A 25,063-nucleotide genomic window follows, 5' to 3' on the forward strand; every position below is an offset into this window, starting at 1 on the left:
TGGGGATTGGCTGGCAGAGCGAGCAGCTGCTCCGGATATTTTGTGACAAGCAGAGACAACTTGTGTCAAAGTTGCAAAGAGTTTTGGGCAGCATATTTCAACAAATCAGCTATTTACCCACAGGGGAGCCCACAATCACACTTAGTCTCTGGGCAACTGGCTCAGCTCTGCCCAGACTGTCATGCCCCCAACCCCCAGAGTTGACCAAAGCATGCATTGCGCCGCTCTCGCAGTGTTCTTTTGAACCACCAGGCCCTGGGGGCTATCAATCCCCTTTGTTCCCCCCCCCCCCCGCCATGCACCCACTCTCCCGGCTTGCTTACCAAAAACTGCTCCCCAGCTCTAACCTGCAGCCTGTGTGTGGAGGGGACTGGAATTAGCTACCCCAGTAAACAAGGGCATGAATCACATCTACACATGGAAAAACAACAAATGGTCTGGTAGCACTTTCTAGACAAACAAAAGTCTTTCATGGGCACAGCCCACTTCTTTAGATGACCAGAGTTTGCATCCCATGTAGCTGTTGCCCGCGGGAGAGCGGGGGGGTCGGGGGGGGGGGAGAACCACACCCCTGACCTGTTGCAACGATGTCGCCAACCCCCACCCTGCTGTGGAGACACAACAGTGCTTAGCTACCGTCCCTTGGCGCGTTGGGGTTCCTATATTAGCAGAAAAACTTCTGTCAATGGACCCTGCGTCTACACTACAGTATGGCTGGGGACAATTATAGATTTTCCTAGTGCAGACCGGCCTTTACTGAGTGGCTACGTCTACACTGGCCCCTTTTCCGGAAGGGGCATGTAAATTTCAGCAGTCGTCGTAGGGAAATCCGCGGGGGATTTAAATATCCCCCGCGGCATTTAAATAAAAATGTCCGCCGCTTTTTTCCGGCTTTTAAAAAAGCCGGAAAAGAGCGTCTAGACTGGCCCCGATCCTCCGGAAAAAGTGCCCTTTTCCGGAGGCTCTTATTCCTACTTTGAAGGAGGGGCAGGCAGTGAGTGGCCAGGATGTAGGTGTTGGGGGTGTTCTTGGAGAGCATGGGGGGGGGGGGGCTGTGGGCTTGGGGGTGGATGAAGGATGTTGGGGACAGTGGGGGGAATTATGGGGGCAGCAGGGGAAATGGGGGGGCTGAATTTGTGGGGGGAATGGGGGTTGGGAGCAGGATTTAAGGCAAGGGTGGGGGGAGGGGCTGTTGGGAAAAGTGTGGGGGGTGCTGGAGGAGTGTCTGGGGATCTGTGTGTGGGGTGGGGTTTGTGTGGGATGGGAGGGGCATTGGGCAGGAGGAGTATGTGCAGAGTGGGGTGGGAGAACTTTGGGGTCCCTGTGCCCGGAAGGACATTCGTGCTCTGTAGGGGGCGCAGAAGAGGCTTTTGGGGGGCAGCTGTACGTAGGGTAGGAGAGGCCTGGGGGTTGGGGAGCTGCGGCAGAAGCAGAATTAGGCAGCTGGGTGTGGGGCAGGAGAGGCATGGGGGGCAGCAAAGCATTGTTGGGGTGCAGGAGGGGGCACTGGGAGCTGGGTGTGGGTCGGGGGGGCGTTGGAGGCCTGGATGTGGGGCAGGGCTGGAGGGGCGGTGGACTGGGGGGGGGGCGCTCGGGCTCGGTGTGGGGCAGGCGGGGAAGCGATGGGGGCGGGGGCGCTGTGCCGGGCCGCCCCGGGCTCTGCCCGGCCCCCACTCACCCCGGCGGGGGCTGAACTTCCCGGGTCAGCGGCGTGCGCAGCGCGGCTCGGCTCGGCTCGGCCCCGGGGCCCGATCCCGCCGCGCCGGCTGGGGCTGCCGGGCCCGGTGCGGGGCAGGACGCCTGGGTCCCTCCCCAGCGCCCGCTCCGTGCCTCAGTTTCCCCCGCGTCGCCAGGGGGCTCAGCTTCCCCCCCCCCCGCCGCAAAGCGCTAGGTAAGGGCTCCGCGCCTCGCTCGCTGCCCGCCCCTGCCCCCCCGCTTTTTAGGGGTATTACGGGAGCGCCCGGAGTGCTAGGCGCTGTGCAAACCCGGACACACAGTCAGGGGGCGGGGCGGGAGGTTGGAGTGAGGGGGCAGGACTGGGAGGTGTGGGGCTGGGTTTGCAGGAGGGCAGGGCTGAGACTGCTGGGGGGATGTGGGGCTGGGGTGAGCTGGAGGGTGGGGCTGAGATGGGGTACGTGGGGCTGGAGAGAGGGGGCTGGGGTGTATGTATGGGGTCGGAGTGGGGGTAGGGGTGGGGGGCTGGAGTGAGGGGGCACGGTTGAGCTGGGGAATGTGGGGCAGGGGTGAACTGGAGGGTCGGGGTGAGATGGGTATGGGGCTGGGCTAAGGCAGTTGGGGGGGGTGTATGGGGCTGGAGTGAGGGTGCAGGGGTGGGGGGCTGGAGGGAGGGGCATGGCTGAGTTGGAGGATGTGGGGCTGGAGTTAGGAGGGGCAGGAGTGAGCTGGAGGGTGAGGCAGAGATGTGGGGTATGTGGGGCTGGAGGGAGGGGACAGGCAGCTGGGGGACTGTGAGGCTGGCCTGAGGGGAGGGTGGGTATGAAGCAGCTGGAGCCCTGGAGCAGGATTCTAGTTTGCCTCAGGCTCAAACCCTTCTCCTCCCAGGTCCCTGGGACGCTGGAGGCGGGTCCGATGTATTTTGCCGAGATCCAGTGGGCTCTGCTGGACCCTGCACCGAGGCCCGTTTACAGAGACATGGTTCCGGAGAACTACGGGACGCTCCTTTCTCGGGGTAAGGGTCCCCTGGGCCTTTGGGGCCGGGCAGGTTCCGATCTGCCCGGATTGGCTCTAACGCTGAGCTGTCCCCTTAGATTTAGGGTGTCAGCTCCCCCCCCCAAATCCAAGCGAGAGGGAAGAAGACAGTCGCCTCCATGCCTGTGACGGGAAGGCAGGATCAGAAATGCCCTGGCTTGAGCTGAGCTAAAAATTGACTTTTTTTTGGTTACGTAGCAGAGCTGGAAAACTGGGAACAAATCTTTTTTTAGCCCCTCCTGTGCTAGTTTGGAATATGGATTAAAAAACAGCCGGTCAAACGAAAAGCGGCATGTGTTAGAAACGGAAACCTTTTCAGGCATTTTTAACGATGTTTTAAAAAACCCAGAATGGAGCAAAAATGACGTGGATTTGTTCCCTGTCTGCCAAACTCACTCACAATTCATCCCGTGTGCGGGTGAGCCAGGCCTGTGGCTTTTGCAGGGAGAAAGGAGGTTTCTCCAAAGCATGTTTCTGCGACGTCGCTCATCCTAGCGTCTGGCTCTTTGTACAGCCCTTTCCCACAAGAGAGCTCCCACGCAGGCTACGGAGAGACACCAAGGTCACCCCTCAGGCTGGTGGCAGAGCTGGGACTAAAATCCGGGTCTCCAGAGTGTCAGCCCAGTGCTCTAACCACTAGCCTGCACTGCTTCCCGCCCGTTTCTTCTCCCCCATCCAGCCGTACACATTGGTCTGCTGTCCGATCTCTCCGGCTTTGGGAGAACTGCATTAAAGCTGAATCAATTGCTATCTTGGCACTTAGAGTAGGGATGGCCAACCAGGAATGGTGGGTGGGTCAGGAATGGGGCTGTAGCTCGGGGTGGGGTGATGGACAAGGGTAATGGGGCCAGACCGGAAGGTGGGTTTGTGGCCTGGAAGGGGGCTCAGGAAAAATCCAGCCAGGAGTTGGGACCAGGAGTCAAGGATGCGGGTAGGTGGCATATCTTCCCCCATCTCCCAGTTCCTCTCTGCCTCCTAAGGGGTGTGGCCAAAATATGATATTTGCATGATTTAAATGAGTGAGGGGCAACCTAGGCTAGTGGGCAGCGTGCATGCATGGCCCTCCTTCACCTCAATGGGTCACAGCAGTCTACTGGGGGATCCACCTGCAGTCCTGTGGCCCCTCCTGGTCTGCCCCTCTCCCCCACGTGCCTCCTGCACAGCCGGGACACCGGAGCCCCGCTCTTCCCTGCGTCTCTCCCTTCCTCCCTGCACTTTCAGAGCCCGCGAATCGCCTGATTCCTTCTCCTCTCTCCCAGAGCTTGGAACGCCGCAAACAGCTGATTGGCGGCGTTCCAGCTCTGGGCGGGAGGGGCAGGCATGGGGATGGAGTGCGAATCAGGCAATTCGCGGCCTCTGAAAGTTCTGGGAGGAAGGGGGGAAAGGCAGAAAGTGTGGGGCTCCGGTGCCCCAGTGAGGAGGAGGCATGTGGGGAAGGGGAGGCAGACGGGGAAGTCACAGATGGAGCTCCAGTGGGCCACGTGTGGTCCATGGGCCACAGGTTGCCCAGCACTGACTTAGAGACTTTGCAGCCTTACCAGTTCCTATGCGAAGAATCACAGAAGTGTAGGGCTTCAGGTACCTGTGAGAGATGATCAATATATGGAAAGACACTCTCCCTGCAGGATGTTTACACCCTAAGTAGCCAAGACTCGCAGGGCTGGAGAAAGAAAATGGTAGGCAGTGTGGCCTAATGGATAGAGCACTGGTGCTCTGTGACCTATTGTCAGCTCTCTGGCTGCGTGATCCCAGTCAAATCCTGTCAGTTCTGCCTCATTCTATCAGCCTTCTTGAAAAATTAACTTAAATACTCCCCCAAACTAAGCAGAATGTTTAACGTTTCGTAAGGGAAACATTTCAGTTTCTTAGGATGAAATAACTTGGTTTCCAAATTTCCTTTATTGCCGGGGGCGTGTCTAGACATGGATATGATGAAAATAGTTTCAAAGGGTCAAACTAAAGACACATTTTGATTTTCTCGACATGAAATGCTCCATTGCACCCAAATCGTTCCTTTTCACTTTTTTGAGTTACTTGAAAAGTGTGAAAAATGGTATTTTTGTTGGACCTGAAATTGATTTTTTTGTGGGGGGGGGGAGGACTTTTCAGAATTGCCAGCGAACTGAAAAAGCCATTTTTTGCTCAGCTCGACTCATGAGTTCTCCCAGTTGTACCTCACCCAGGGGAGGACTACAGTTTTATTGTTATGGTAAAGCTGGGAGTCCCAGGCATGGCTTAGGACCCACTGGGCTTGAGGCCGTACATCAAGCTTCAGGCAACCCAAATGTAGTTTAGGACACCACTGTGCTAGGCGCTGTACATTGTGTATTAGGTGTATTACGGTAGCTCGGGGCACTGAGCCACGGTTCAGAACCCTACTGCACTGTGCATTGTACATTAGGGTTATGTCTAGGCTACATCCCTCTTTCAAAAGAGGGATGTAAATTAGGCAGATCGAAAATGCAAATTAAGCAGGGATTTAAATATCCTGCACTTCATTTGCATAATTGTGTCACAGCGTTCTTTCGAAAAAGGGTATTTTGAAAGTGAACCTCAGTCTACACACGGTTCTTACAAAAAAACCCAAAAAACAAACCCTTATCTCCAGTAACGTCGTGTGAGATGGTGCCGGTGGGGCGGGGCCTCCCTACTGCATAGCTGGGTTCGTCATCCCGCCATCTGCGAGGATAAAGAGATAATCTGGCAACTACTCCTTGGGCTATTGGGAGTACGGGATCTTTCGAAAAAGGGGTTTCAAAAGAACGCTGTGACGTGATTATGCAAATGAAGTGCGGGATATTTAAATCCCCACTTCATTTGCACTTTCGATCTGCCTAGTTTACATCCCTCTTTTGAAAGAGAGATGTAGTCTAGACATGCCCTATGTGTAGTAGGTGTATTTCGGTCGTGCTACGAGCCCAAGTCGTGGCTGAGGATACTATTGCGCTAGGCGCTGTACAAACCCAGAACAGAGAGGCGGTCCCTGCCCTAAGGGGCACACAATCAGGAGTGGCGGATGTGTTACTTGTGGCTGTCCACCCATCCCATTGGGCGGCAGCTCCCTCCCCTCTTGTCACTGCCTGTCCACGTGCGAGATGGAAGAACAACCGAAGAGGTTCATTAAGGCAGCTGGGTGTATTTTTTTCAGCATTCTCGGTTCTTTTCCATGCCCCTCTGCCATTCTTTCCTCCGCAGCTCAGGCGGCCGATGAGGGGAGGGAGAGGGAAGCTAACACGGCCCTTCCGAGCTCCACACCTAAAACAAACTCTGCCCAGACCTCTCAGCGCCGTTCAAACCGCACGGAGCAAGGGGCTCCGGCTCTCGCCAGACTCAGGCAGCACAGGGGCATCGCTGATGCCCTCAGGGTTCGTGTTCCCGGTTTTCTTCACAACCGTAGCTGCTCGAGATGTATTAGTGTGGGGTTTTTTTTAAGAGTCCGGGGACCATGGAGGTGTCGGGGCGAGGCACGGCTGAGACAACAGCCCTAGGATCCTTGCCGGATTCTCTCTTTATCCTTGCAGATGGCGGGATGACGAACCCAACCGGGCAGCAGGGAGGCCCCCCGCCGGCACCATCCCACGGGACATTACCGGGGCTAAGAGCCGACGGGAACGTCTACCCCACCCCAGGCCACACGGCCGCCTGCCAGAGCCAGGTCCGGCCAGCGGGGAAGCCATGGAGCAAAACGGCAGCCGAGAGCGGGGGCTTGAAGAAACCCAAAGAAGGCGCCGCCGCCCTGCAGCGTATCCTGGCTCCGCATCTCCCCCAGCCAGCGGGGAGCCAGCCCGTGTGCACCCAGTGTGGGGGGAGTTTCGGCCAAAGCGGGCGCCCTGCCCAGCTGCCACCCCAGCCGCGGGTGCCGGCGGCGGAGAGGTTCCATCAGTGCCCCGACTGCGGGAAGGGCTTCTCCGTGAGCTCCCACTTGACCATCCACCGGCGGGTCCACACGGGGGAGAAGCCCTACCGGTGCGGCGAGTGCGGCAAGAGCTTCAGCCAGAGCTCCACCCTGGTGCTGCACCGGCGCACCCACACCGGCGAGAAGCCCTACCAGTGCCCCGAGTGCGGGCGCAGCTTCGCTGTCAGCTCCCACCTGGCCAAGCACCAGCGCACCCACACCGGGGAGAAGCCCTACCAGTGCCACCAGTGCGGGAAGCGGTTTAGCCAGAGCTCCACCCTCAACCTCCACCAGCGGACCCACACCGGGGAGCGGCCGTACCGCTGCGCCGAGTGCGGCCGGGGCTTCTCCGTCAGCTCCCACCTCACCATCCACCGGCGGATCCACACGGGGGAAAAGCCCTACCGCTGCGGCGAGTGTGGGAAGAGCTTCCGGCAGCGCTCGGGCCTCATCACTCACCAGAGGAGCCATGCGGTGCAGAGACCCTACAAATAAAGTGGGTGCTGGTCCCTTTAAGAGGAGGCGGGGCCAGCAGCAGCTGGGCCAGCTTGGTTGTCAGTCACATGCTCTGGGCGTGGCTACAGTGAAGCCTACCCACTCTCTCTTAAAGGGGCTGCCGACCCTATCACCGGCCCAGTGTTGCCAAACATTGTGCAGGGGGGAGGGGGGGTTGTTTTTAGAACAGGCCGGCCTACAGGATAAGGCACTGAGCTGGCTTTCAGGAGACCTGGGTTCTCTTCCTAGCCCTGCCCTGCTGCAAGTCACGTCCCCTTTCGGTGCCTCAGTTTCCCCCATCTGCAAAGGTATTGATCCTAAAGTGCTTTGAGACCTGCTGATGAAAAGCACTCGGTATCATTATTCATTGTTTTTTGTCTGGAAAATTGGGTTTCTGATCCAATAAAATGTGTCTGGTTCCTGCAGAAAATGTAAAGTTTTCTTGCAGAAAAAAATCACCGTCAAAACCTGAGTTTTTTCTGATTTGAAATGCTGCCCCACTGCTTCATGAAAACTGTAGTGCAATTTTTCTCCTCATTCTCCATTCTAGGCGGAGCTCCTTAGTTGGACTGCGTTTCCCATGATGCCCTCCCCTGTTCCTGAACCGCTGCAGTGAATTATGGGAGCTGTGCTTTGGTTACCTCCTGCTGTAGGACAGGCTAACCATCAAGACTACATCTCCCATCATGCAATGTGGCCATGTGACTGCTGCAGTTCATGATGGCAGGTCATCTATGGGGGAACCACAATGCATCATGGGAGATGTAGGCCAACTCAGGGGTCTGACCTGTAGAGGAGAATGGGACCATGAGGCACTGCAGTGGTTCAGAGGGGAGACTGTTGTGAATTATCGCAGATGTAATCTCACCAAGGATGCTGGGATATAAAGGAGCATTGGAGCACGAGATCCCTGAACTGCAGCTCCTGTGAGGCACCATTGCGGCATTTCACAATTACAATATTTTTGACTGGGCCAAAATTATGTCAAGTTTTGGGGGGAAATGTTTCAGTTTTCAGGAAAGACCATTTGTGTATATTTTTAAATCAAAAGCTTGAAATTTCCCGTGGAAAATTTCAGCAAAAACTGTTTTTTCCTGCATTTTTGTCTAAATTTTCTGTGGCAAAAAAAAAAAAAATCCCATTTCTCCCCACCAGTTCTGAATAGAAGTGTTCTGCCCAAAGCTGACCAAAACCACCACCTCTCTTTACGACCAGATGTCTTTCAAGTTGCAAAAAGCTGAAATTATAATATAGGATTGTAACTTGCCAGTTACCTAGGAGATCAGTGGCCTGGTGAGGCAGGAAATGCAAGTTACGGCTTTCTGGGTAACCTTAACTCTGCTCCTTTATATGTAAGACTTTCAAGAGTCTTTAATTTCACTGCCACTATTTTCTCTGACCCACATCTCCTATTTCCTCTGTCCTCTTTCAACCTAGCATCTTCGATGGTATTTTCTAGTTCTTTTCTTAAAAAACCAAAACACAGAAAAATATTAGACGGAATTATCCTTTCATGTGGAACTATTTTCACAACTGTATTTTAATGACCGTCTGCCTTGTGGATGATTTTCTCCCATCGATGATGGTGTCATATCTCTGCAACAGTGAAAGTGGCTGCCTGTCTGACAAAGGGTCAGTAGGCCGGGAGTTGACTGCATCTTTTTTCACTTCTTTTCATGTACTTTGGCAGATGGCGTGACAGAAGAAAAAAATTTTGTGTTGGAAAGGCTTAAAGGTGTCATGGTTGGAGCGGGGCAAAATATTTCAACTGGATCGTCATTAGTGGTGAAAAATGGCGATTCCGCGGCACCAAAACATTCGATGACTTTCTGCTGATTTCCAAAAATGTCCAGAAATATCTTTTCCTTTGACATTTACAAAGTGAAACATTTTCATGTGTATTTTTTTTAATTCAATGTGACTTTTTGTCTCATAATTTCCTTCCACTGTAGTTTTATAAAATGCTCAGAGGTGAAACAAAAACATTTCATTCGAGGTCAAATGAAATGTTCCGTTAGATCCAAAATGACTTTTGCCATTCAAATTTCAAAAACAGTCCTTTTAAGGTCACCTTGAAAGTCATTATGTTTGCTTGGGCTTTTTTTTGGGATCACCAGTAAACCAAAAAAAAAAAAAAGTTCTGCACCCAGGTCTAATTAGAATGTTTTTTAGGTCCTTTAATTTTGCAAATATAAGCCCTTTTATGTGCTCCAGGAGTTATGTTGCGTGGTTCTGGTCTGCTTCTGCAATAGTAACTCTCTTATAAAGATGCTTCTAGACTGGGGTTGCCAGGTGTCCGGTTTTCACCATCTTCTGTCTGGTTAAAAACGAGAAAATAGCGGACATGTAAAATGTCTGGTATTTTCTGTTTGTCTCAGACGGAAGGCCGTGAGGCACACTTTTCTACCTCTGGCAGTGGTGGGGAGGGTGGGAGCATGGGAATTTAAAGGCACAGTGACTTTTTTTTTTTTGCTTATCAAGATTGGTCTCCTTTTGTTTTTGAAACAAAAAACAGGACTATGTAGCACTTTAAAGACTAACAAGATGGTTTATTAGGTGATGAGCTTTTGTGGGCCAGACCCATTTTCTCAGATCAAATAGTGGCAGAAAATTGGCACAACCATATATACCAAAGGATACAATTAAAAAAAATGAACACATATGAAAAGGACAAATCACATTTCATATGTGTTCATTTTTTTTAATTGTATCCTTTGGTATATATGGTTGTGACAATTTTCTTCCACTATTTGATCTGAGGAAGTGGGTCTGGCCCATGAAAGCTCATCACCTAATAAACCATCTTGTTAGTCTTTAAAGTGCTACATAGTCCTGTTTTTTGTTTCAGCTACACCAGACTAACACGGCTACATTTCTATCACTTTTGTTTTTTGGGTTTTTTTTTTTTTTTTTTTTTTTGCCTCAACCAATTTTTTCCCTGCCATGTTCGGGATTTTTTGTGAAAGTATCTGGCAACCCTATTTCAGACCTTTATTATGCACAGAAGAAATAACCGAAGAAACATTAAAACCCTTTACATTGAAAAACAAAATGGCTCTTGGCCATTATTTCTGTTTCTGTAAAGCTCTTTGGAGCCATCCTTTGGTTTTGCATTTGTACAGTGCTTTGTCACGCCTGGGCCTTCTAGTGCTACTGTACAAAGGCTTGGCTTACGTTTACCAACATCTCTGTCAGTTCAAAGTAAAAAAAAAATCACACTGTGACATAGCCATGCTAGGAAAAGCCCCAGTATAGACACAGTCATATTGGCAAGCAAGATCGTTAGCTTATTTCCCACAGGGAATCGGTGTTAAATCAACTTGGCAGAATTCTGTGATTAATCAGAATTCTTGTATCTATCTTTCTATCCATCATTTCATCAAGTAATATAATTTAAAAAGAGATAGAGATAAATCCTCTGTATAAATCCATAGTATATCCACACCTTGAATACTGCGTACAGATGTGGTCACCTCATCTCAAAATATAAAAAACAAAACAAAACCTTGGCATTGCAAAAAGTTCAGAAAAGGGGCAACAGAAATGAGGGGTTTGAAACAAAGGCTGTATGAAGAGAGATTTAAAAAACTGGGACTTTTCAGTTTAGAAAAGAGGAGACTGGGGGATATGATAAGAAGTCTATACAATCATGACTGGTATGGAGTAAGTGAATAAGGAACATATATGTACTTCCCATAACGTAAGAATTAGGAGTCACCAAATGAAATGAGCAGGTTTAAAACAACCAAAAGGAAGTATTTCTTCATGCAATGCTCAGTCAACCTGTGGAACTCCTTGCCAGAGGATGTGGTGAAGGCCAAGACTTTAACAGGGATCAAAATGAGCTAGATAAATCCATGGAGGATAGGTTCATCATTGGCTGTGAGCCAGGATGGATAGCAATGGTGTCCCTAGTCTGGGTGACAGGTGGGATTGCTTGAAGATTCCCTGTTCTGTTCATTCCCTCTGGGAAGGCAGGGTTTCTGGGCTAGATGGACCTTTGGTCTAACCCAGCACATGTGGAATAAAGTTTTATGTGCACCAAGGCTTGTGCACGTGCACCACCAGTAGAAACACAAAATCTTCTTGTGGGCGCTCTCTGGGCCAGCCCAAGCCATTTCGGCAGCCCGGGCGCACAGCGCATGCGTGGACCCGCCCCCCAGGGTGTGCGAGCCTGCCCACAGGGCGTACAGTGCATGCACAGGCCAGCCACGGCCACTGGCGCACAGCCCGGGGCCCGCCCCCAGGGCACACGGTGTATGTGCTGCCCAGCCTGGCCTGGCCAGCGCTGCTGGCATGCGCGCTGGGCCGTGCAGGGCCTGCCCCTGGGGCTGGCACTGCGGGTGCCGAGCTCACGGCGCCTGATGGCAGCTACAAGGGACGCCACGCGCCCCTTACAGCTACCATCAGGCGCCTCCCATCGGTTGGCTCCCTGGGTATCTGTCCGGCTCGCCTACCCCTCAGTCCGGCCCTGGGTGCTCTGCTAATCAGCTGAGCGGCATGTGAATCTCTTCAGAGCGGCCGCACAAGCATCCATCTGACAGGTAACACGGCCGTGTACCCCTAAAGGACACAAAGATCTTCCAAGGTTGGGGGGGAGTGGTGTCCATCAGCTCATCTAGGTATTTTCCTAGGTTTACATCAGGCTATACAAAAAGCTCTGGGGAAAGTCTGCGCAAATTAGAATTTCATACAATGGTTTTCTATTGCTCTATTGACCGACCATTGGAATGTCAGTGTTGTACGGCAAGGCCGTCCCTTCCCCAAGCCCCTGCCCCGTTTCACTTCCTTTCCCCTTAGCGATGCAGCCCGGGCGAGTACGGAGGGTGCCGGGTGACAGCAGCCGGGGTCACCGCCCCATGCAGGTGGTGGGGCCCACCAGCCCACTCCGCCTCACACTCGCCTGGCCAGCTTCTCTGTGGTGACTGGTAGTGGGGTGCCCTGGGGAAGCCGAGAGCAGCAGGCCGGGAGGGTGACAGGGTGGGTTGGAGCAGGCTGCCAGGCCCCCATGACTCCCTGGGTCCCTCTAGAATGGTTGGGGCTCCACCTCCCCCCAAAAGCACGGGGACAGAGGCCCTACGGCGTGCCCCACGGATTTGTGTGAGGTGCAGGAGCGGCCCTAGACTACCTGCCAGCAACTGGCGAGCCATGCAATCGGCGCCCCCGCCTCCAAACCCCTCAATGATATTGCGCCACCATTTGGCGCCCCATTTAACTTGGCGCCCTAGGCAGCCGCCTCGTTCGCCTATATGGACGGGCCGCCCCTGGCGAGGGGCGAAAGCCGAGCTCGCTCGCACGGTGACGGCGCACGAGGGGCCGTGACACTTTCGCACGCCGGCGCCTGACTTTGTCACCCCGAGGAGCGGGAACGCGGGGGCGACGCGGGAGCCAACCAGACTCCCAAGAGGGGGCCCGGGGAAACCCGCACAGCCCGGGCCAGGGGGTCGTTCGGGGCTGCCCAGCGCCCTGCGCTTGGAGAGCCCCGGCGCTTGGAGATCGGCGCCTCCGTGCGCCGCCGGGGCAGGATGCTCATTAGCAGCCTGTTAATGACCCGCAGGACGCCCGGGGGGGGGGGGGACCAGGACGCCCGGGGGGGGGGACGGGACCCCGGTGGGCGGGGCCTGGCGCTGCCGGAGCGGGGCGGGTTCAAGGCGGCGAGCCGGGGCGCAGCGCGCTGCGTGGGGCGGGGATGCGACGTGAGCCGGGACTTCCCCGGGGCTGCCCCCGCCCCAGCGCGGCCCCATCCGGCGGCGCGGAGCGGCCGGGGCGCGCAGGTGAGGACGGGCCAGGGGGTCCCCACTGCCCCCCGCCACGCGCTGGGGATCCCCCGGGGCGCGTCTGTGCGGGGATCCCCCTGTCCGCCCCCCCCCCCGGGCTGCCCAGGGGCGCGTCTGTGCGGGGATCCCCCTGTCCGCCCCCCCCGGGCTGCCCAGGGGCGCGTCTGTGCGGGGATCCCCCTGTCCGCCCCCCCCCGGGCTGCCCAGGGGCGCGTCTGTGCGGGGATCCCCCTGTCCGCCCCCCCTCGGGATGCCCAGGGGCGCGTCTGTGCGGGGACCCCCCTGCTCCCCTCCCCCGGGCTGCCCAGGGGCGCGTCTGTGCGGGGACCCCCCTGCTCCCCTCCCCCCCTCTGGCACTCCCGGCCGGCTTCGGGGCGCAAAATGTGCGGGGATCCCTCTGCTCCACTCCCCCACTGGTGTGTCTGTGCGGGGATCCCCCTGTCCGCCCCCCCCCCCCGGGCTGCCCAGGGGCGCGTCTGTGCGGGGATCCTTCCCCCCCCTCCCCCACCCCCGTCCCCAGCTGCCACTGGGTTTTTTCTGCCCCAGCCTGGATTTCTTTGCTGCTGCAGGTGGGTGGGGGGCACCTTGCCTAGTGGCTAGAGCAGGACCCCTGGGGGCCAGTCGTGGCTCTGCGATGTGGCTGTGGGCAAGTCTCTGCCCCCTCCGCTGGGACTCAGTTTCCCTCTCTGTAGAAGGGGCTAGCAGCTTCCCCCCCCCCCACGTACGCTGGGAGTGCTGCCGATAGGGAGCGTGGTGCTAATACTGGGAGTCCGGGTGACCCCACCGTGGCGCCTGTTCCGGGCCCGTAGGGTCAGTCTGGGGAAGGCCTCATTGCCTTGCAGGGTACAGAGCCTGGGGGTCTCTTCTGGCCCTGCAAGCCCCTTCTCTCCTGGCCGGGGGGGGGGGGGAGGGAAGTGATTTGGCCCCCCCACTGACCCAGCCAATCGCAGCGAGTCTGGAACGATCCGCCACTTTCCCAGACACCCCCCCTCCTCCCGCCTTAAGACCGGGACTTTAATTCAGGCTCAGGTTTCAGCCTCCAAGGACCCCCTGTACAAAGCGGGGGGGGGTCGAGATCAGGTTCTGTGATGCCTGTTTGACCTTTGACCCTGTCTCCTCCCCCCCCCCCCCGCGGACAGGTTTCCCAGCCCCCTCTGCCAGCGACGTGCTCATCCAGATGCAGCGAGGGGAAGGGCCTTGGGCCCCACACGCCCCCGACTCCGCAGCGCGGGTGGTCCCGAGAGACCCCCATGCAGGTGAGGAACAGGGGAAACCTGCCCGGAACCCTGCTGACAGGGTGGCTCCGGAGCGGGGGGTGGGGGGAGGGATGGACACGCGAGGTTTCCATCCTGCGCGCCCGCTCGGGCTCTGGAGGGGTCGGTTGCATCCCGAATCGGCCCGAAGAAGCCGTGAGTTTTGCACGTGGCTCAACAGAACCCAAGCGCGGCTTCGTGGGGGGGAGGTGGGTCCCCGAATTTCCTTCGTGGGACTGTCACGTGTCCAGGGCGGGGTTTACTGGCTGCCGGCCACAGGGAATACACAGAGCTCAAGAGAAGGGCTTCTCAAACCTCCCTTTGAAAAGAACTCAGGCTGCTATGACACTCCTGCCCCTAGAAGTGACCCACCGGTGTTCCCTGTAAGCTGAGCACTTGGGCGGTCATCCTGGAGAGATTTAGGTGAGAGCGCCCGCAGCCAGCAGCGTGTGTTTCTATTGCTGGTGCCCGTCTCCACATGCCTCGGTGCATATAAAATTTATTCCACACATCTATGGAAAAAGTTAGAGGGAACGTTGATATCCCCTCCCCCACTGTCCCATGTCACCCTTACTTCCGCGCTGCTGCTGGCGGTGGCGCTGCCTTCAGAGCTGGGCACCTGGCCAGTAGCCGCTGCTCTCCAGCCACCCAGCTCTGATGGCAACAGAGAAGCAAGGGCGGCAATACCGCGAGCCCCCTACGATAGGCTTGGGACCCCCCTTTTGGGTCAGGATCCCTAGTTTGAGAAACGTTGCTCAAGACATTGTCCATCCCGGCCATGCCTTGGTCCTCACTTTGCACAGAGCGGGGACGTGACATGCGCCGGGCAGACCTGGAGAGAAGACCCAGCTGTGCAGAATCCCGTGCTGTATCCACTAGGCCACACTGCTATAAAGACTACCCAGTGCATGATATTTGCTGCTGCTAGGTTTGGCAGAGGGCGAGAAGCTCCTTTAAAGTGAAATGGACCAAGCCTGATTTAGGTCCCAGACTGACAGCCAGGTCTGCTGGGAGGGAAAAGGTCCAGGTGGGAAGCCCTACTGCCTTGAAGCGCATAGCAAAGCGTTCGGGGCAGTGGATATCCAGAACAAACCAGGCCATTACACGCTTCTCCTTTTAGGGCAGGAATGGGCAGTAACACGGTGGCAGTTTGAGTCGAGTTTCAAGACAGCTTCCTTGGCTCCTCACGGGAGCAGAGTACCAGCCACTGAGGGGGGTGCTCTCTGAGTTTGATTTAGCGAGTCTTAACTAGACCTGGTAAATCAAATTCCAGATGATCGATCGCAGCAGCATCAATCTTAGAATCATAGAACACTAGAACTGGAAGGGACCTCGAGAGATCAGGTCCAATCCTCTGCCCTCACGGTCATCTTCCCTGGAGTGCAAACATGGCTACAGACCTTAACGTGTTTACCGTGTGAGGGCAGGAGGAACTGTTAGTCTTGCAGTCATAAAAACATAAGAACGGCCGTACTGGGTAAGACCAAAGGTCCATCTAGCCCAGTAGCCTGTCTGCCGACGGTGGCCAGCCCCAGGTGCCCCAGAGAGGGGTGGACCGAAGACCATGATCAAGCGATTTGTCTCCTGCCATCCTTCTCCAGCCTCTGACAAACAGAGGCCAGGGACACCATTTTATCCCTTGGCTAATAGACTTTTATGGACCTAACCTCCATGAAATTATCTAGCTTCTCCTTAAACTCTATTCTAGTCCTAGCCTTCACAGCCTCCTCTGGCAAGGAGTTCCACAGGTTGACTACACGCTGTGTGAAGAAGAACTTTCTTTTATTAGTTTTAAACCTGCTACCCATTAATTTCATTTGGTGTCCATTTCATTTCATTTACCATTAAAAGCTGTTTAAAGCTGAACTCACTTGAAACAAAATGTTTCGGCCGGTTGAGCAATCCAAAATACTTCCCTTTGGGTCAAGCTGACCGGGCACAGAAAATTCTGTTTCCATTTTCTCAAGGGAAAATTGGGGGAAAAAATTTAGCAATGTTAACATTGGAAAACCCTGACTGTTATTTTTCGGGGGGGGGGGGAGGGGAAGAGGCTCATGGCCAGTGTGGACTCTCATTTTTTCCGAGCACCGAGGCGTGTGCACCACCAGTAGAAACGAAACCCAGCTGTGGGCGCTGTGCGAATCGCGGCGTGAGCTCTGCCCAGCAAGTCCGCCCGAGCTGGACTCCCGGTCAGAGACATGCCTGCCCGTCTGGGACCCCCGCCCCTCTGCCAGTACTTGGTGTCACCAGGATGTGGTTGCAAACCAGAGCAGGGTTCATTAGTGTCTCCGGCTCTGCCTGCTCGCTCTGCCCAGTCCCAAAGCTCCTCCCGATAACCCCCCCCCCCAGCAGCCCCTCCCCCGGCCTTTGTCTTCTGCCCAGGTAACCAGGGTCCTCTCTTCTCCCCCTCTCCCATCCTCCGTCCTTTGTTGCCCCTGGCTGGAACCAGCTGGGCAGGACACTGGGGCCTCTCTCTCCCGCCCACTGGCCTCCTACTGGCTGTGCCCTCCCAGCTGGGTCTCTTGGTCACTAGTTGCTGGGGGCTCCACTCTCCAACCCACTGGCTGGAGCCCCCAGTTCTGGGCTGGTCCCTCCCCTTGTGACACCAGCCCCGCCCAGGGACGCTGAGTCCCACCCCCTCAGTGCGGGAGCCGTTGGAACCCCAGCAAATCCCCCGCCTCGTCGCCATTCGTCAGCTGGAATCCAGAGCGGGAGAGGCCTTCGGGCTACGTCCTCACCTTCCGGTCTCCAGCCTCTGCGGCCACGCCAGCACCCTCCCGCCCCCCCCAGCCCCACTGCCGGGGGAATCGCTTGCTTGATCTGTCTCTCTCCCAAAGCCTCCCTGTATTCCTGCCACCTGATGCCTTGCATGGACCATAAGGGCGGGGCGGGGCGGTGGGGACAGGGGCATTGACTCACAGAAAAATCACGAGCGAGAAGCCCCCAAAACCAAGCAACCAGCCAAACCCCCTCACGGATGTGGCCCTCAACTGAGAAGGAGAAAGACCCTCCCCACGTTCCCCTCCCACCCCAGGGCCTAGTGGGGCCCAGGCTGGTAGGTTTCGTGTGCTCCAGCCCCGCAGTACGCGTAGGCTCCCCCATGTTGGGGGCGGGGGAGCTCTGGGCCTCGGGGGCCGGATCCCCTGGGCTTGGGGTTCCCCACCCCTGCCATAAGGCCAGATGGGAGGGGGTCCCTAGCAGCCTGTTTGTCAGAGGCAGGGACTGAGCGACAGGGGAGGGATCACTTAGAATCATAGAACACTAGGACTGGAAGGGACCTCGAGAGGCCATCGAATCCAGTCCCCTGCCTTCATGGCAGGACCCAGTACCACCTAAACCATCCCTTGATAATTCCTGTTTGGTTCATTCCCTCTGGGGCACTTGGTACTGGCCACGGTCGGCAGATAGGCCACTTGGCCGGATGGACCTTTGGTCTGACCCACTCTGGCTGCTCTTATGTTCGTAAGGGACCATTATGATGGTCCAGTCTGGCCTCTTGCACATTGCAGGCTGCAGAACCGCACCCACCCTCGCCTGTATTAGAGGAGAAAGTCAACTTCAGATACGCAGCTCCAGCTATGAGAGTAGCGTAGCTGGGGTTGACCTAGTTGAATTTCTGGGGCCACCCCTCTGCGAGAAGTTGATGGGAGAAACTCTCCCGTTGCCTTCACTTACTTCTTGCAACCCCATGGAGGACCAGGATCAAGGGGGGCACCATCAGCATTTGATTTAGTAGGGCTTTACTAGACCCACTAAATCAAACCCTGAAAAGTCGATCTCCGGGTAAATACAGGCAAGGCCCAGACCCTAACCTCTGGCTGAGTTATCTGGGTTATTAAAGACTTCAGCGCGAATCCACCATTAACTCTCGTTTAAACCCGCAAATGACCTGTGCCCCATGCTGCAGAAGAAGGTGACCCCCCCGAGTCTGGCCCGGGGAAATATTCCTTCCTGACCCCAGTATGGCGATCGGGTGAGAGCCGCCAGCTGGACACCTGGCCGCAAGTTCCCTGCAGTGAGTCAGAACCCGACCTGCCTAGTGACCCGTCACTGTCCAGTGGAGATGAGTTCTCTGCCATTGTCGGCAGGGTCACCCCCCCAACCCCCCCATAAACTTATCACGCTCAGTCTTGAAGCCAGTTTGGGTTTTTTGCCCCCAGCGTCCCATTCGCTGCTCGGGCGGTTGGAACCCTTCCTCTGACGCTGCGCTGGGACAGCCGAACGGCCAGGGGGCGGCCGTTCCTCTGTGTGCCCGCGTGGGCGCTTACGTCCCTCCTCCCCCCGTCCCTGGGATGTTTAGGAGAACGCGACTCGTCCAACCTGCCCGTCACCCGCGCTCTGCCTTTCCCGAGCAGGCGGGAACCACCGGGCGGGAAGTTGGCGATTTCTTTGGCCACCAGATGGCGCCGCGGCGCCGCCTTTTCCCCTTCTCTGGCCTGGCCTGACCTGGCCCCGATCCCGATGAGCTGGGATAAACGTTCTGCTCCCGAGGATGGGCGACCAGCTCGCTCCTCGGCCATCTGTCGCTGGAGTGCAACCGGCCCCGGTCCCGTGGCCCTGCTCCTGCCTTGGGGCGCCTGCCCTGGGGGCCTGTGTCTTGGGGGGCCCCGCAGTCGCTGGCGGCGGCGGGAAACGGGATCACCTGGGCCCAGCCGCGTCGCTCGGGGAATGGGGTGGAACCGCCGGAAGTTACTGCAAGTTGGGTCCTCACCTGCTCATCCAGGGCTGCTTCCTACCTGCGTCGGGCAGCTGCAGCCCCCGGCCCCGGCTTTGCAAGCGAGTCCCTCTGGATCTGGGGGGCAAGGAGTAGGAGGGGAAAAGCAGGGAGTGAAAGGAAGGGGGCGGAGTTTCAAGGGAAGGGGCGGGGCCTGGCGAGAAGGGGCGGGGCAGAGTCTTGCGGGGAAGAGGTGGGGCAGGGGAGGCTCCGGGGCTCCTGCTGGAGGGTCGAAGTTGTGAAAAGCGAATTGTCCTTTGAATATTTTGCCTCCTCCCGGCGAGTGACTCTCCCCGCTCCTCTCCCCGCAGGTGTCAGGAGCCCCCCTCAGTCGGGGGAGGAAGCGAGGCAGCCGCACAAGATGTCCTGGAGAGGCTCCGCGGGGACCGAGCCCTCCGGCCCGGAGCCAGAACCCGCCTGGGGGGCCGAGGCTGGGGGGCCTCCGGGGAACTCGCCGGGGCAGCGGCTGGCCCAGGACCTAGCCTGGGGGAGCCAGGCCGAGGCCTCGAAAGCGGCACGTCTGGGCCCAGCCTGGCGGGACGCGGCGGAAGGCGGGTCCCCGGTGGAGCGGCGCGGCCAGGCCCGGGGGGACGAGGCGGGGGAGCCGCCGGGCCCGCCCTGCGCCGGCGTCTCGTCACCACGCCCGCCGCCAGGGAAGCCCTACAAGTGCACCGAGTGCGGCAAGGCCTTCAGCCAGAGCTCCCACCTCATGCGGCACCTGGGCACCCACACGGGGGAGAAGCCCTACAAGTGTGGGGCCTGCACCAAGAGCTTCACCCAGAACTCCAACCTGCTGCAGCACCAGCGCATGCACACCGGCGAGAAGCCCTACCGCTGCCCGCAGTGCGGCAAGCGCTTCTCCTGGAGCTCCAACCTCATCCAGCACCAGCGCCTGCACACCGGCCAGAAGCCCTTCCAGTGCGCCCAGTGCGGCAAGCGCTTCTGCGAGAGCTCCCGCCTGCTGGAGCACCAGCGCACCCACACCGGCGAGAAGCCCTACCGCTGCCCGCAGTGCGCCAAGAGCTTCAGCCGCAGCTCCCACCTCATCCGCCACCAGCGCACCCACACCGGCGAGCGCCCCTACCGCTGCGCCCAGTGCGGGAAGGCCTTCGGCCAGAGCTCCGCGCTCGTCGTGCACCACAGGACCCACGTGGCCGACCCGCGATGAGCCGCCTGGGCGCTGCGGGGTCCGGTGGGGGGCCCCGCGTGGAGGGCAAAGCCGTGCCGGGCACGTGGGTTCCGTGGCAGCGCTGTGTGGATCGCACCTAGTGGCGCGGTGGCCGTGGTTGCTGGTGATCTCAGGGTTTTTTACACCAGGGTGAGTCCACGTGGGCAAAGGACTTTCATGGGATTCCACGTGGATTAGATCGTGGAGGAGCCCCGGGGCGGGGAGACCATGGACATGGGACTGCTCAGGGCTTGTGATGCCTCAGAGAGGCCACATGGGACGGCGACTGTGGCCACGGAGAGTGCTCGGTGCTTGCGATGTCTTGGAGAAGCCATGGGGGGGCAGGGGAGGGGGACGAGAGACTGTTCTCCTTGGGGAAGGATTCCCTTTGAATCCACGTCGTACGGCACGTCCCAGCCAAGAGAAACCTGGAGCAGGCGGTTGACGCACAGTGGACACGTCAGCTGTGGATCGGGGTGTGCTCGTGGGTACCCTTAGCTGCCCCCAGAGCAGAAACCACGGGAGACAAGTGTATGCGGCAGGAGGGGGAGGGGAGATTGGGGTTACCCCTGGTAGAGACTCCACGAGGGGAGACATTACTGGACTAGAGGAAAAATAAACCCAAGAAATTCGACTTCTTCACCCCTCCCTCGCCAGTCCTGTGTCCAGCCTAGGGACGTACGCGGCTTGCCATGTCGCTGTATCAGAGGCAGCAATGGAGACGGGGGGGAGCAGGAGCCAGTGCTGGGGGGAGCTGGCTTAAAAGGCATCCCCCCCGGAGTGGGCGGGGGGGCAGAGGTGCAGCGGTCTGGGACCCGGTGGGAGCCAGGACTACTCAGTGTCGGCTCGCGCCAGGTCTGGGAGCGACCCCTGCTGCGGCTCTGCAGTTTAAACGGAGCAGGAGCCGGGCCGCCGCCGTTTAAACTGCAGAGCCGCAGCGGGGCCCCTTCTCGACGAATCACGTAATCGACACGATTAGCCACTTACCCGCCTCTTCACGGCCTTCGTCCGGCCCACGAGCCAAGGAGAAGGGGAGGGGGTTGGGGAGGGCTCGGAGAAGAGCCGTGTGAAGGAGGAAGGATGGGGCTTAGTCCCGGACGCCAGCGATGCTGTGACTTCAGCCAACGGCTGGGACATCTTTGGATTCAGCGCCCCCCCAGGCCGGGGGCTCGACAGGGTGATCTGGGGCTGGATCTGTCCCCGCTTCCTTTCTCCCCCAGCAGCTATGGCCTTCCCTCCTCCCCAGGGACTGGGGCCAGGGCTATCCCTCCCCCCTGCTCCAGCATCTCTGGCTGGCACTGTCCCTCTCCTGTTCGCCATATGGCTGCCACTAGTCCTGGAATTGGGACTGCTCTCCCTGATGGGCCTTGGGCTGTCAGGCTCCCCTTCCCCCCCCGACCCGTCCTTAAAAGTCGCAGACAGTTCAGAGGCTTCCTGAGTTTGGTTTTTTTTTACCCATGCCCCATCTGCGATTTTTGCTAAAAATAAGAGTGACCGAGATGGACCGAAGGGCGATAAGACCTGCCCTAGGGTGAGCGAGCCCAGAAGCTCCGTCGGGTTTGCGCCACACGGAGAAGGTTCAGGGGCAATTTGGTCCCTGTTTCCACGGGGAGCACGTCGCTGCTAACGGGCCCTTCAGTCTGCAGAGAAAGGTCCAGCCCGAAGCACTAGCTGGAAACAACACTGTCACCACGAAAACAGAATGACTGTTGGGCGCATGGAGGTATGTGGACGTGCACCACCAATGGACACACAGGCTGCTGGCTAATCAGCTGGGCGGCCTTTGAATCTCTCCTGGGCAAGCGCTCAGCTCACAGGAAACACTGGTGAGGGGAATGAGCCATGGGAACAACGTGCCAGGGGAGTTTGGGAATTCTCCATTGCTGGCCCTTTGAAAGTCAAGGCTGGGCAGGTTTCTTTTTCCCCCTGAAAGATCTGCTGTAGTTCAAACCTTGGGGCAGGTCTCTGACCTGTGTTAATAGCTGAACAGATAGAGCAGTGATCCTCAGAGCCAATGTTCCCTCTAATTTTTTTCCAGCTTGTGTGGAATAAATTTTGTTACACGCACTGAGCCCTGCAGATGTGCACCACCTCTAGAAATGCTGCCAGCTGTGGGCGCTCTGCTAATCAACAGGGTGGCATTTGAATTTCTCCTGGGTGGCTGCCCAGCTGCTCCACTTACAGGGAACGCTGCTCAGACCTCAAGGTCCAAACCAGTGAGCAACATGACCCGAAGGCGCCACGGCGGGGTGACTTCAGTGTTTCATTTCCTAGCTCTATGATTACTCACACAGTAAAACAACTGACCGGGTAGTGTTATTTTACCGACTATTTGGTTAATCACATCGTAAGAGCACCCTGACTGGTTAGGGGCCGCAGCCGCCCCTCCACGTGCAGCAGCCTGTGCCTGATGCGGGCCTGCCGGCAGGTCATGCAAACATGCAGGGTGGTCCCCAGCGCTCATCCATCTGCTCATCCAACTGTTACTCTCCATTGGCTGTATCTGCCCCTTTCTGCCCTCTGTTAACCAGAGGGTGTAGACAGGCCTCTATGGCCCCATCAGCGTGAAGTGGTGGGAACTTCTATTCAGCTCTGGTGAGGCCACAGCTGGAGTATTGTGTCCAGTTCTGGGCCCCCCCACTACAGAAAGGATGTGGACGCATTGGAGAGGGCCTAGCGGAGGGCGACCAAAATGATTAGGGAGCTGGAGCATATGACTTATGAGGAGAGGCTGAGGGATCTGGGTTTGTTTAGTCTGCAGAAGAGAAGAGTGAGGGGGGATTTGATAGCAGCCTTCAGCTCCCTGCTGGGGGGGTCCAAAGAGGCTGGAGAGAGGCTGTTCACAGTAGTGAGGGATGGCAGAACAAGGAGCATCAGTCTCAAGTTACAGTGGGAGAGGTCCAGGTTGGATATTAGGAAAAACTCTTTCCCTAGGAGGGTGGTGAAGCACTGGGATGGGTTCCCTAGGGAAGGGGTGGAATCTCCATCCCTAAAGGTGTTTAAGTCTCGGCTTGACCAAGCCCTGGCCGCGTTGATTGAGTTGGGAATGGTCCTGCTTTGGGCAGGGGGCTGGACTTGATGACTCCTGAGGTCTCTTCCAGCCCGGAGATTCTGTGGTGGCAAAGTCTCCGTTTCGGAGGAGCAGGGAGCCAGTGGGGAAGCCCCTGGAAGCAGAGACAAACAGCTACAGGCGCCGGGACAGGTGTTGGGTTCTCCGACAGGGGATGCAGCAACGTCCGGGTAATGCAGCCATTTAGGTTGCAGCCAAAGCTGGCTCTTCTGACGCAACGCGGGGGGGTGGTTTCCAAACTCCTCTTGGGCTTGGACGCCGACTCCACCTTGAGGGCCTTGCAGAAGAGCCCCGAGGATGCCAGCCCAGCAGCTGAGACAGCGTGTGACCTCCCTGTGGGAACTGGGCCTCAGGGAAGGGGCCTTGCAATGAGAGGTGAGTCCCTGCCTTAGTGTCTTCATTGTGCCCTAGAAGTGGCGGTGGGGGCATTCTGGGAGAAAGGTCCCTTCCCAGTGGATCAGGTGATGGAGATTCTGCATCGCAGCCCCCAGCGGCTTGCGGGAAGAGCCAGGTGAGCTGGAGAACGGCTCCCGGGCGGCGACGTTCAGAAGGGGAGCGAAGCACAAAGCTGTGGTGAAATTGGGTCTCTTCCGAACTCCTCAGAGCTGAGGTCAAGGCCTGGCACGTTTATCAAAGCCCCGACGAGAAAGGCCAGCCCCAGATTGCCAACCTGAAACTGAAGGAGGTCACCCGAGACTTGGAAGGGGGCTTCCTGGCCAAGACGCACCGCCCCTGGCTGGAGTGGTATGAGCTGTCTCAGACGCTGCGGGTCGGGAGGTGGATCAGGATATAGCAAGGGTGGGGAACCTTTCTTGGGTTGGGGACTGCACACAAGTGAGAAGAAAAAACAACCCCAAAACCCAGCCTAAACCCTCATTTATATGGCCCCCAACTGAGGAGAAGGACGCTCCCCACGTTCCCCTTGCGCACCAGAGCCTAGGGGGGCCCAGCCTAGTAGATTTCGTGTGCACCAGCCCTGCGGTGGGGCCAGGAGTGGTCTGAGGCCGGCTGCGGCAGCTGGCGCCCCAGGCGGAAGGAGTGATCGGCGCTCCCGCCTGCACAGCTGTCAATGGCCATGACATCATCGGGCACCCGGGCCACCGGCGCCCTAGGCAACTGCCTAGTCTGCCTAGGCTCACGGGCCACCCCTGGGTGGGTCAGTGGAGGGCTGGAACGTCAGTGCAGGCTCCTCAATGCTGGGGGGAGGGGCATGGGCCTTGGGGGCTGGATCCAGGCAAGCCGGGAGCCACATCCGGCCCCTGAGCCTGAGGTTTCCCACCCCTGGGATAGAGCATCTGAGAAAAACCAGCCCTTACTGGTTGCAAGTCTCAGAGGGGTCGCCTCTGAGCTTGTATCTGCAAAAAGAATGAGGAGTCCTATGGCACCGTAAAGGCGCAACAGGTTTATTTGGGCATCAGCTTTCCTGAATAATAACCATTTCATCCGATTCCCGGAGAGCCACTCCATGGCTACGTCTAGACTGGCATGATTTTCCACAAATGCTTTTAACGGAAAAGTCTTCTGTTAAAAGCATTTGCGGAAAAGAGCGTCTAGATTGGCACGGACGCTTTTGCGCAAAAGCACTTTTTGCGGAAAAGCGTCTGTGCCAATCTAGACACGCTTTTCTGCAAAAAAGCCCCGATCACCATTTTTGCAATTGGGGCTTTTTTGTGCAAAATAAATCTGAGCTGTCTACACTGGCCCTTTTGCACAAAAGCTTTGCGCAAAAGGACTTTTGCCCGAACAGGGGCAGCATAGCATTTCCACAAGAAGCACTGATTTCAGACAGTTGGAAGTCAGTGTTCTTGCAGAAATTCAAGTGGCCAGTGTAGACAGCTGGCAAGTTTTTCCACAAAAGTGGTCGCTTTTGCGGAAAAACTTGCCAGTCTAGACACAGCCCATGGCTACGTCTACACTGGCCCCTTTTCTGGAAGGGGCATGTAAATTTCACTAGTCGTCGTAGGGAAATCCGCGGGGGATTT

General features: G+C 57.2%; 1 protein-coding gene and 1 pseudogene across 1 annotated transcript; both read left to right on the forward strand.

Moving 5' to 3' along the window:
- The first annotated feature begins 1,274 nt into the window (after positions 1-1,274).
- Positions 1,275-20,659, forward strand: LOC102461432 (uncharacterized). Its single transcript, XM_075915233.1, is given in 4 exon segments — positions 1,275-1,383; positions 2,563-2,689; positions 6,231-7,178; positions 19,497-20,659. Coding segments are annotated over 4 exon segments (1,686 nt in total). The 5' UTR covers positions 1,275-1,287; the 3' UTR covers positions 20,012-20,659.
- Positions 20,660-21,572: 913 nt separating this feature from the next.
- Positions 21,573-24,560, forward strand: LOC142823791 (transcription termination factor 4, mitochondrial-like; annotated as a pseudogene).
- Positions 24,561-25,063: the final 503 nt, after the last annotated feature.

This window comes from Pelodiscus sinensis, unplaced genomic scaffold (genome assembly GCF_049634645.1).
Source record: "Pelodiscus sinensis isolate JC-2024 unplaced genomic scaffold, ASM4963464v1 ctg34, whole genome shotgun sequence".
NCBI classification, from domain to species: Eukaryota; Metazoa; Chordata; order Testudines; family Trionychidae; genus Pelodiscus; species Pelodiscus sinensis.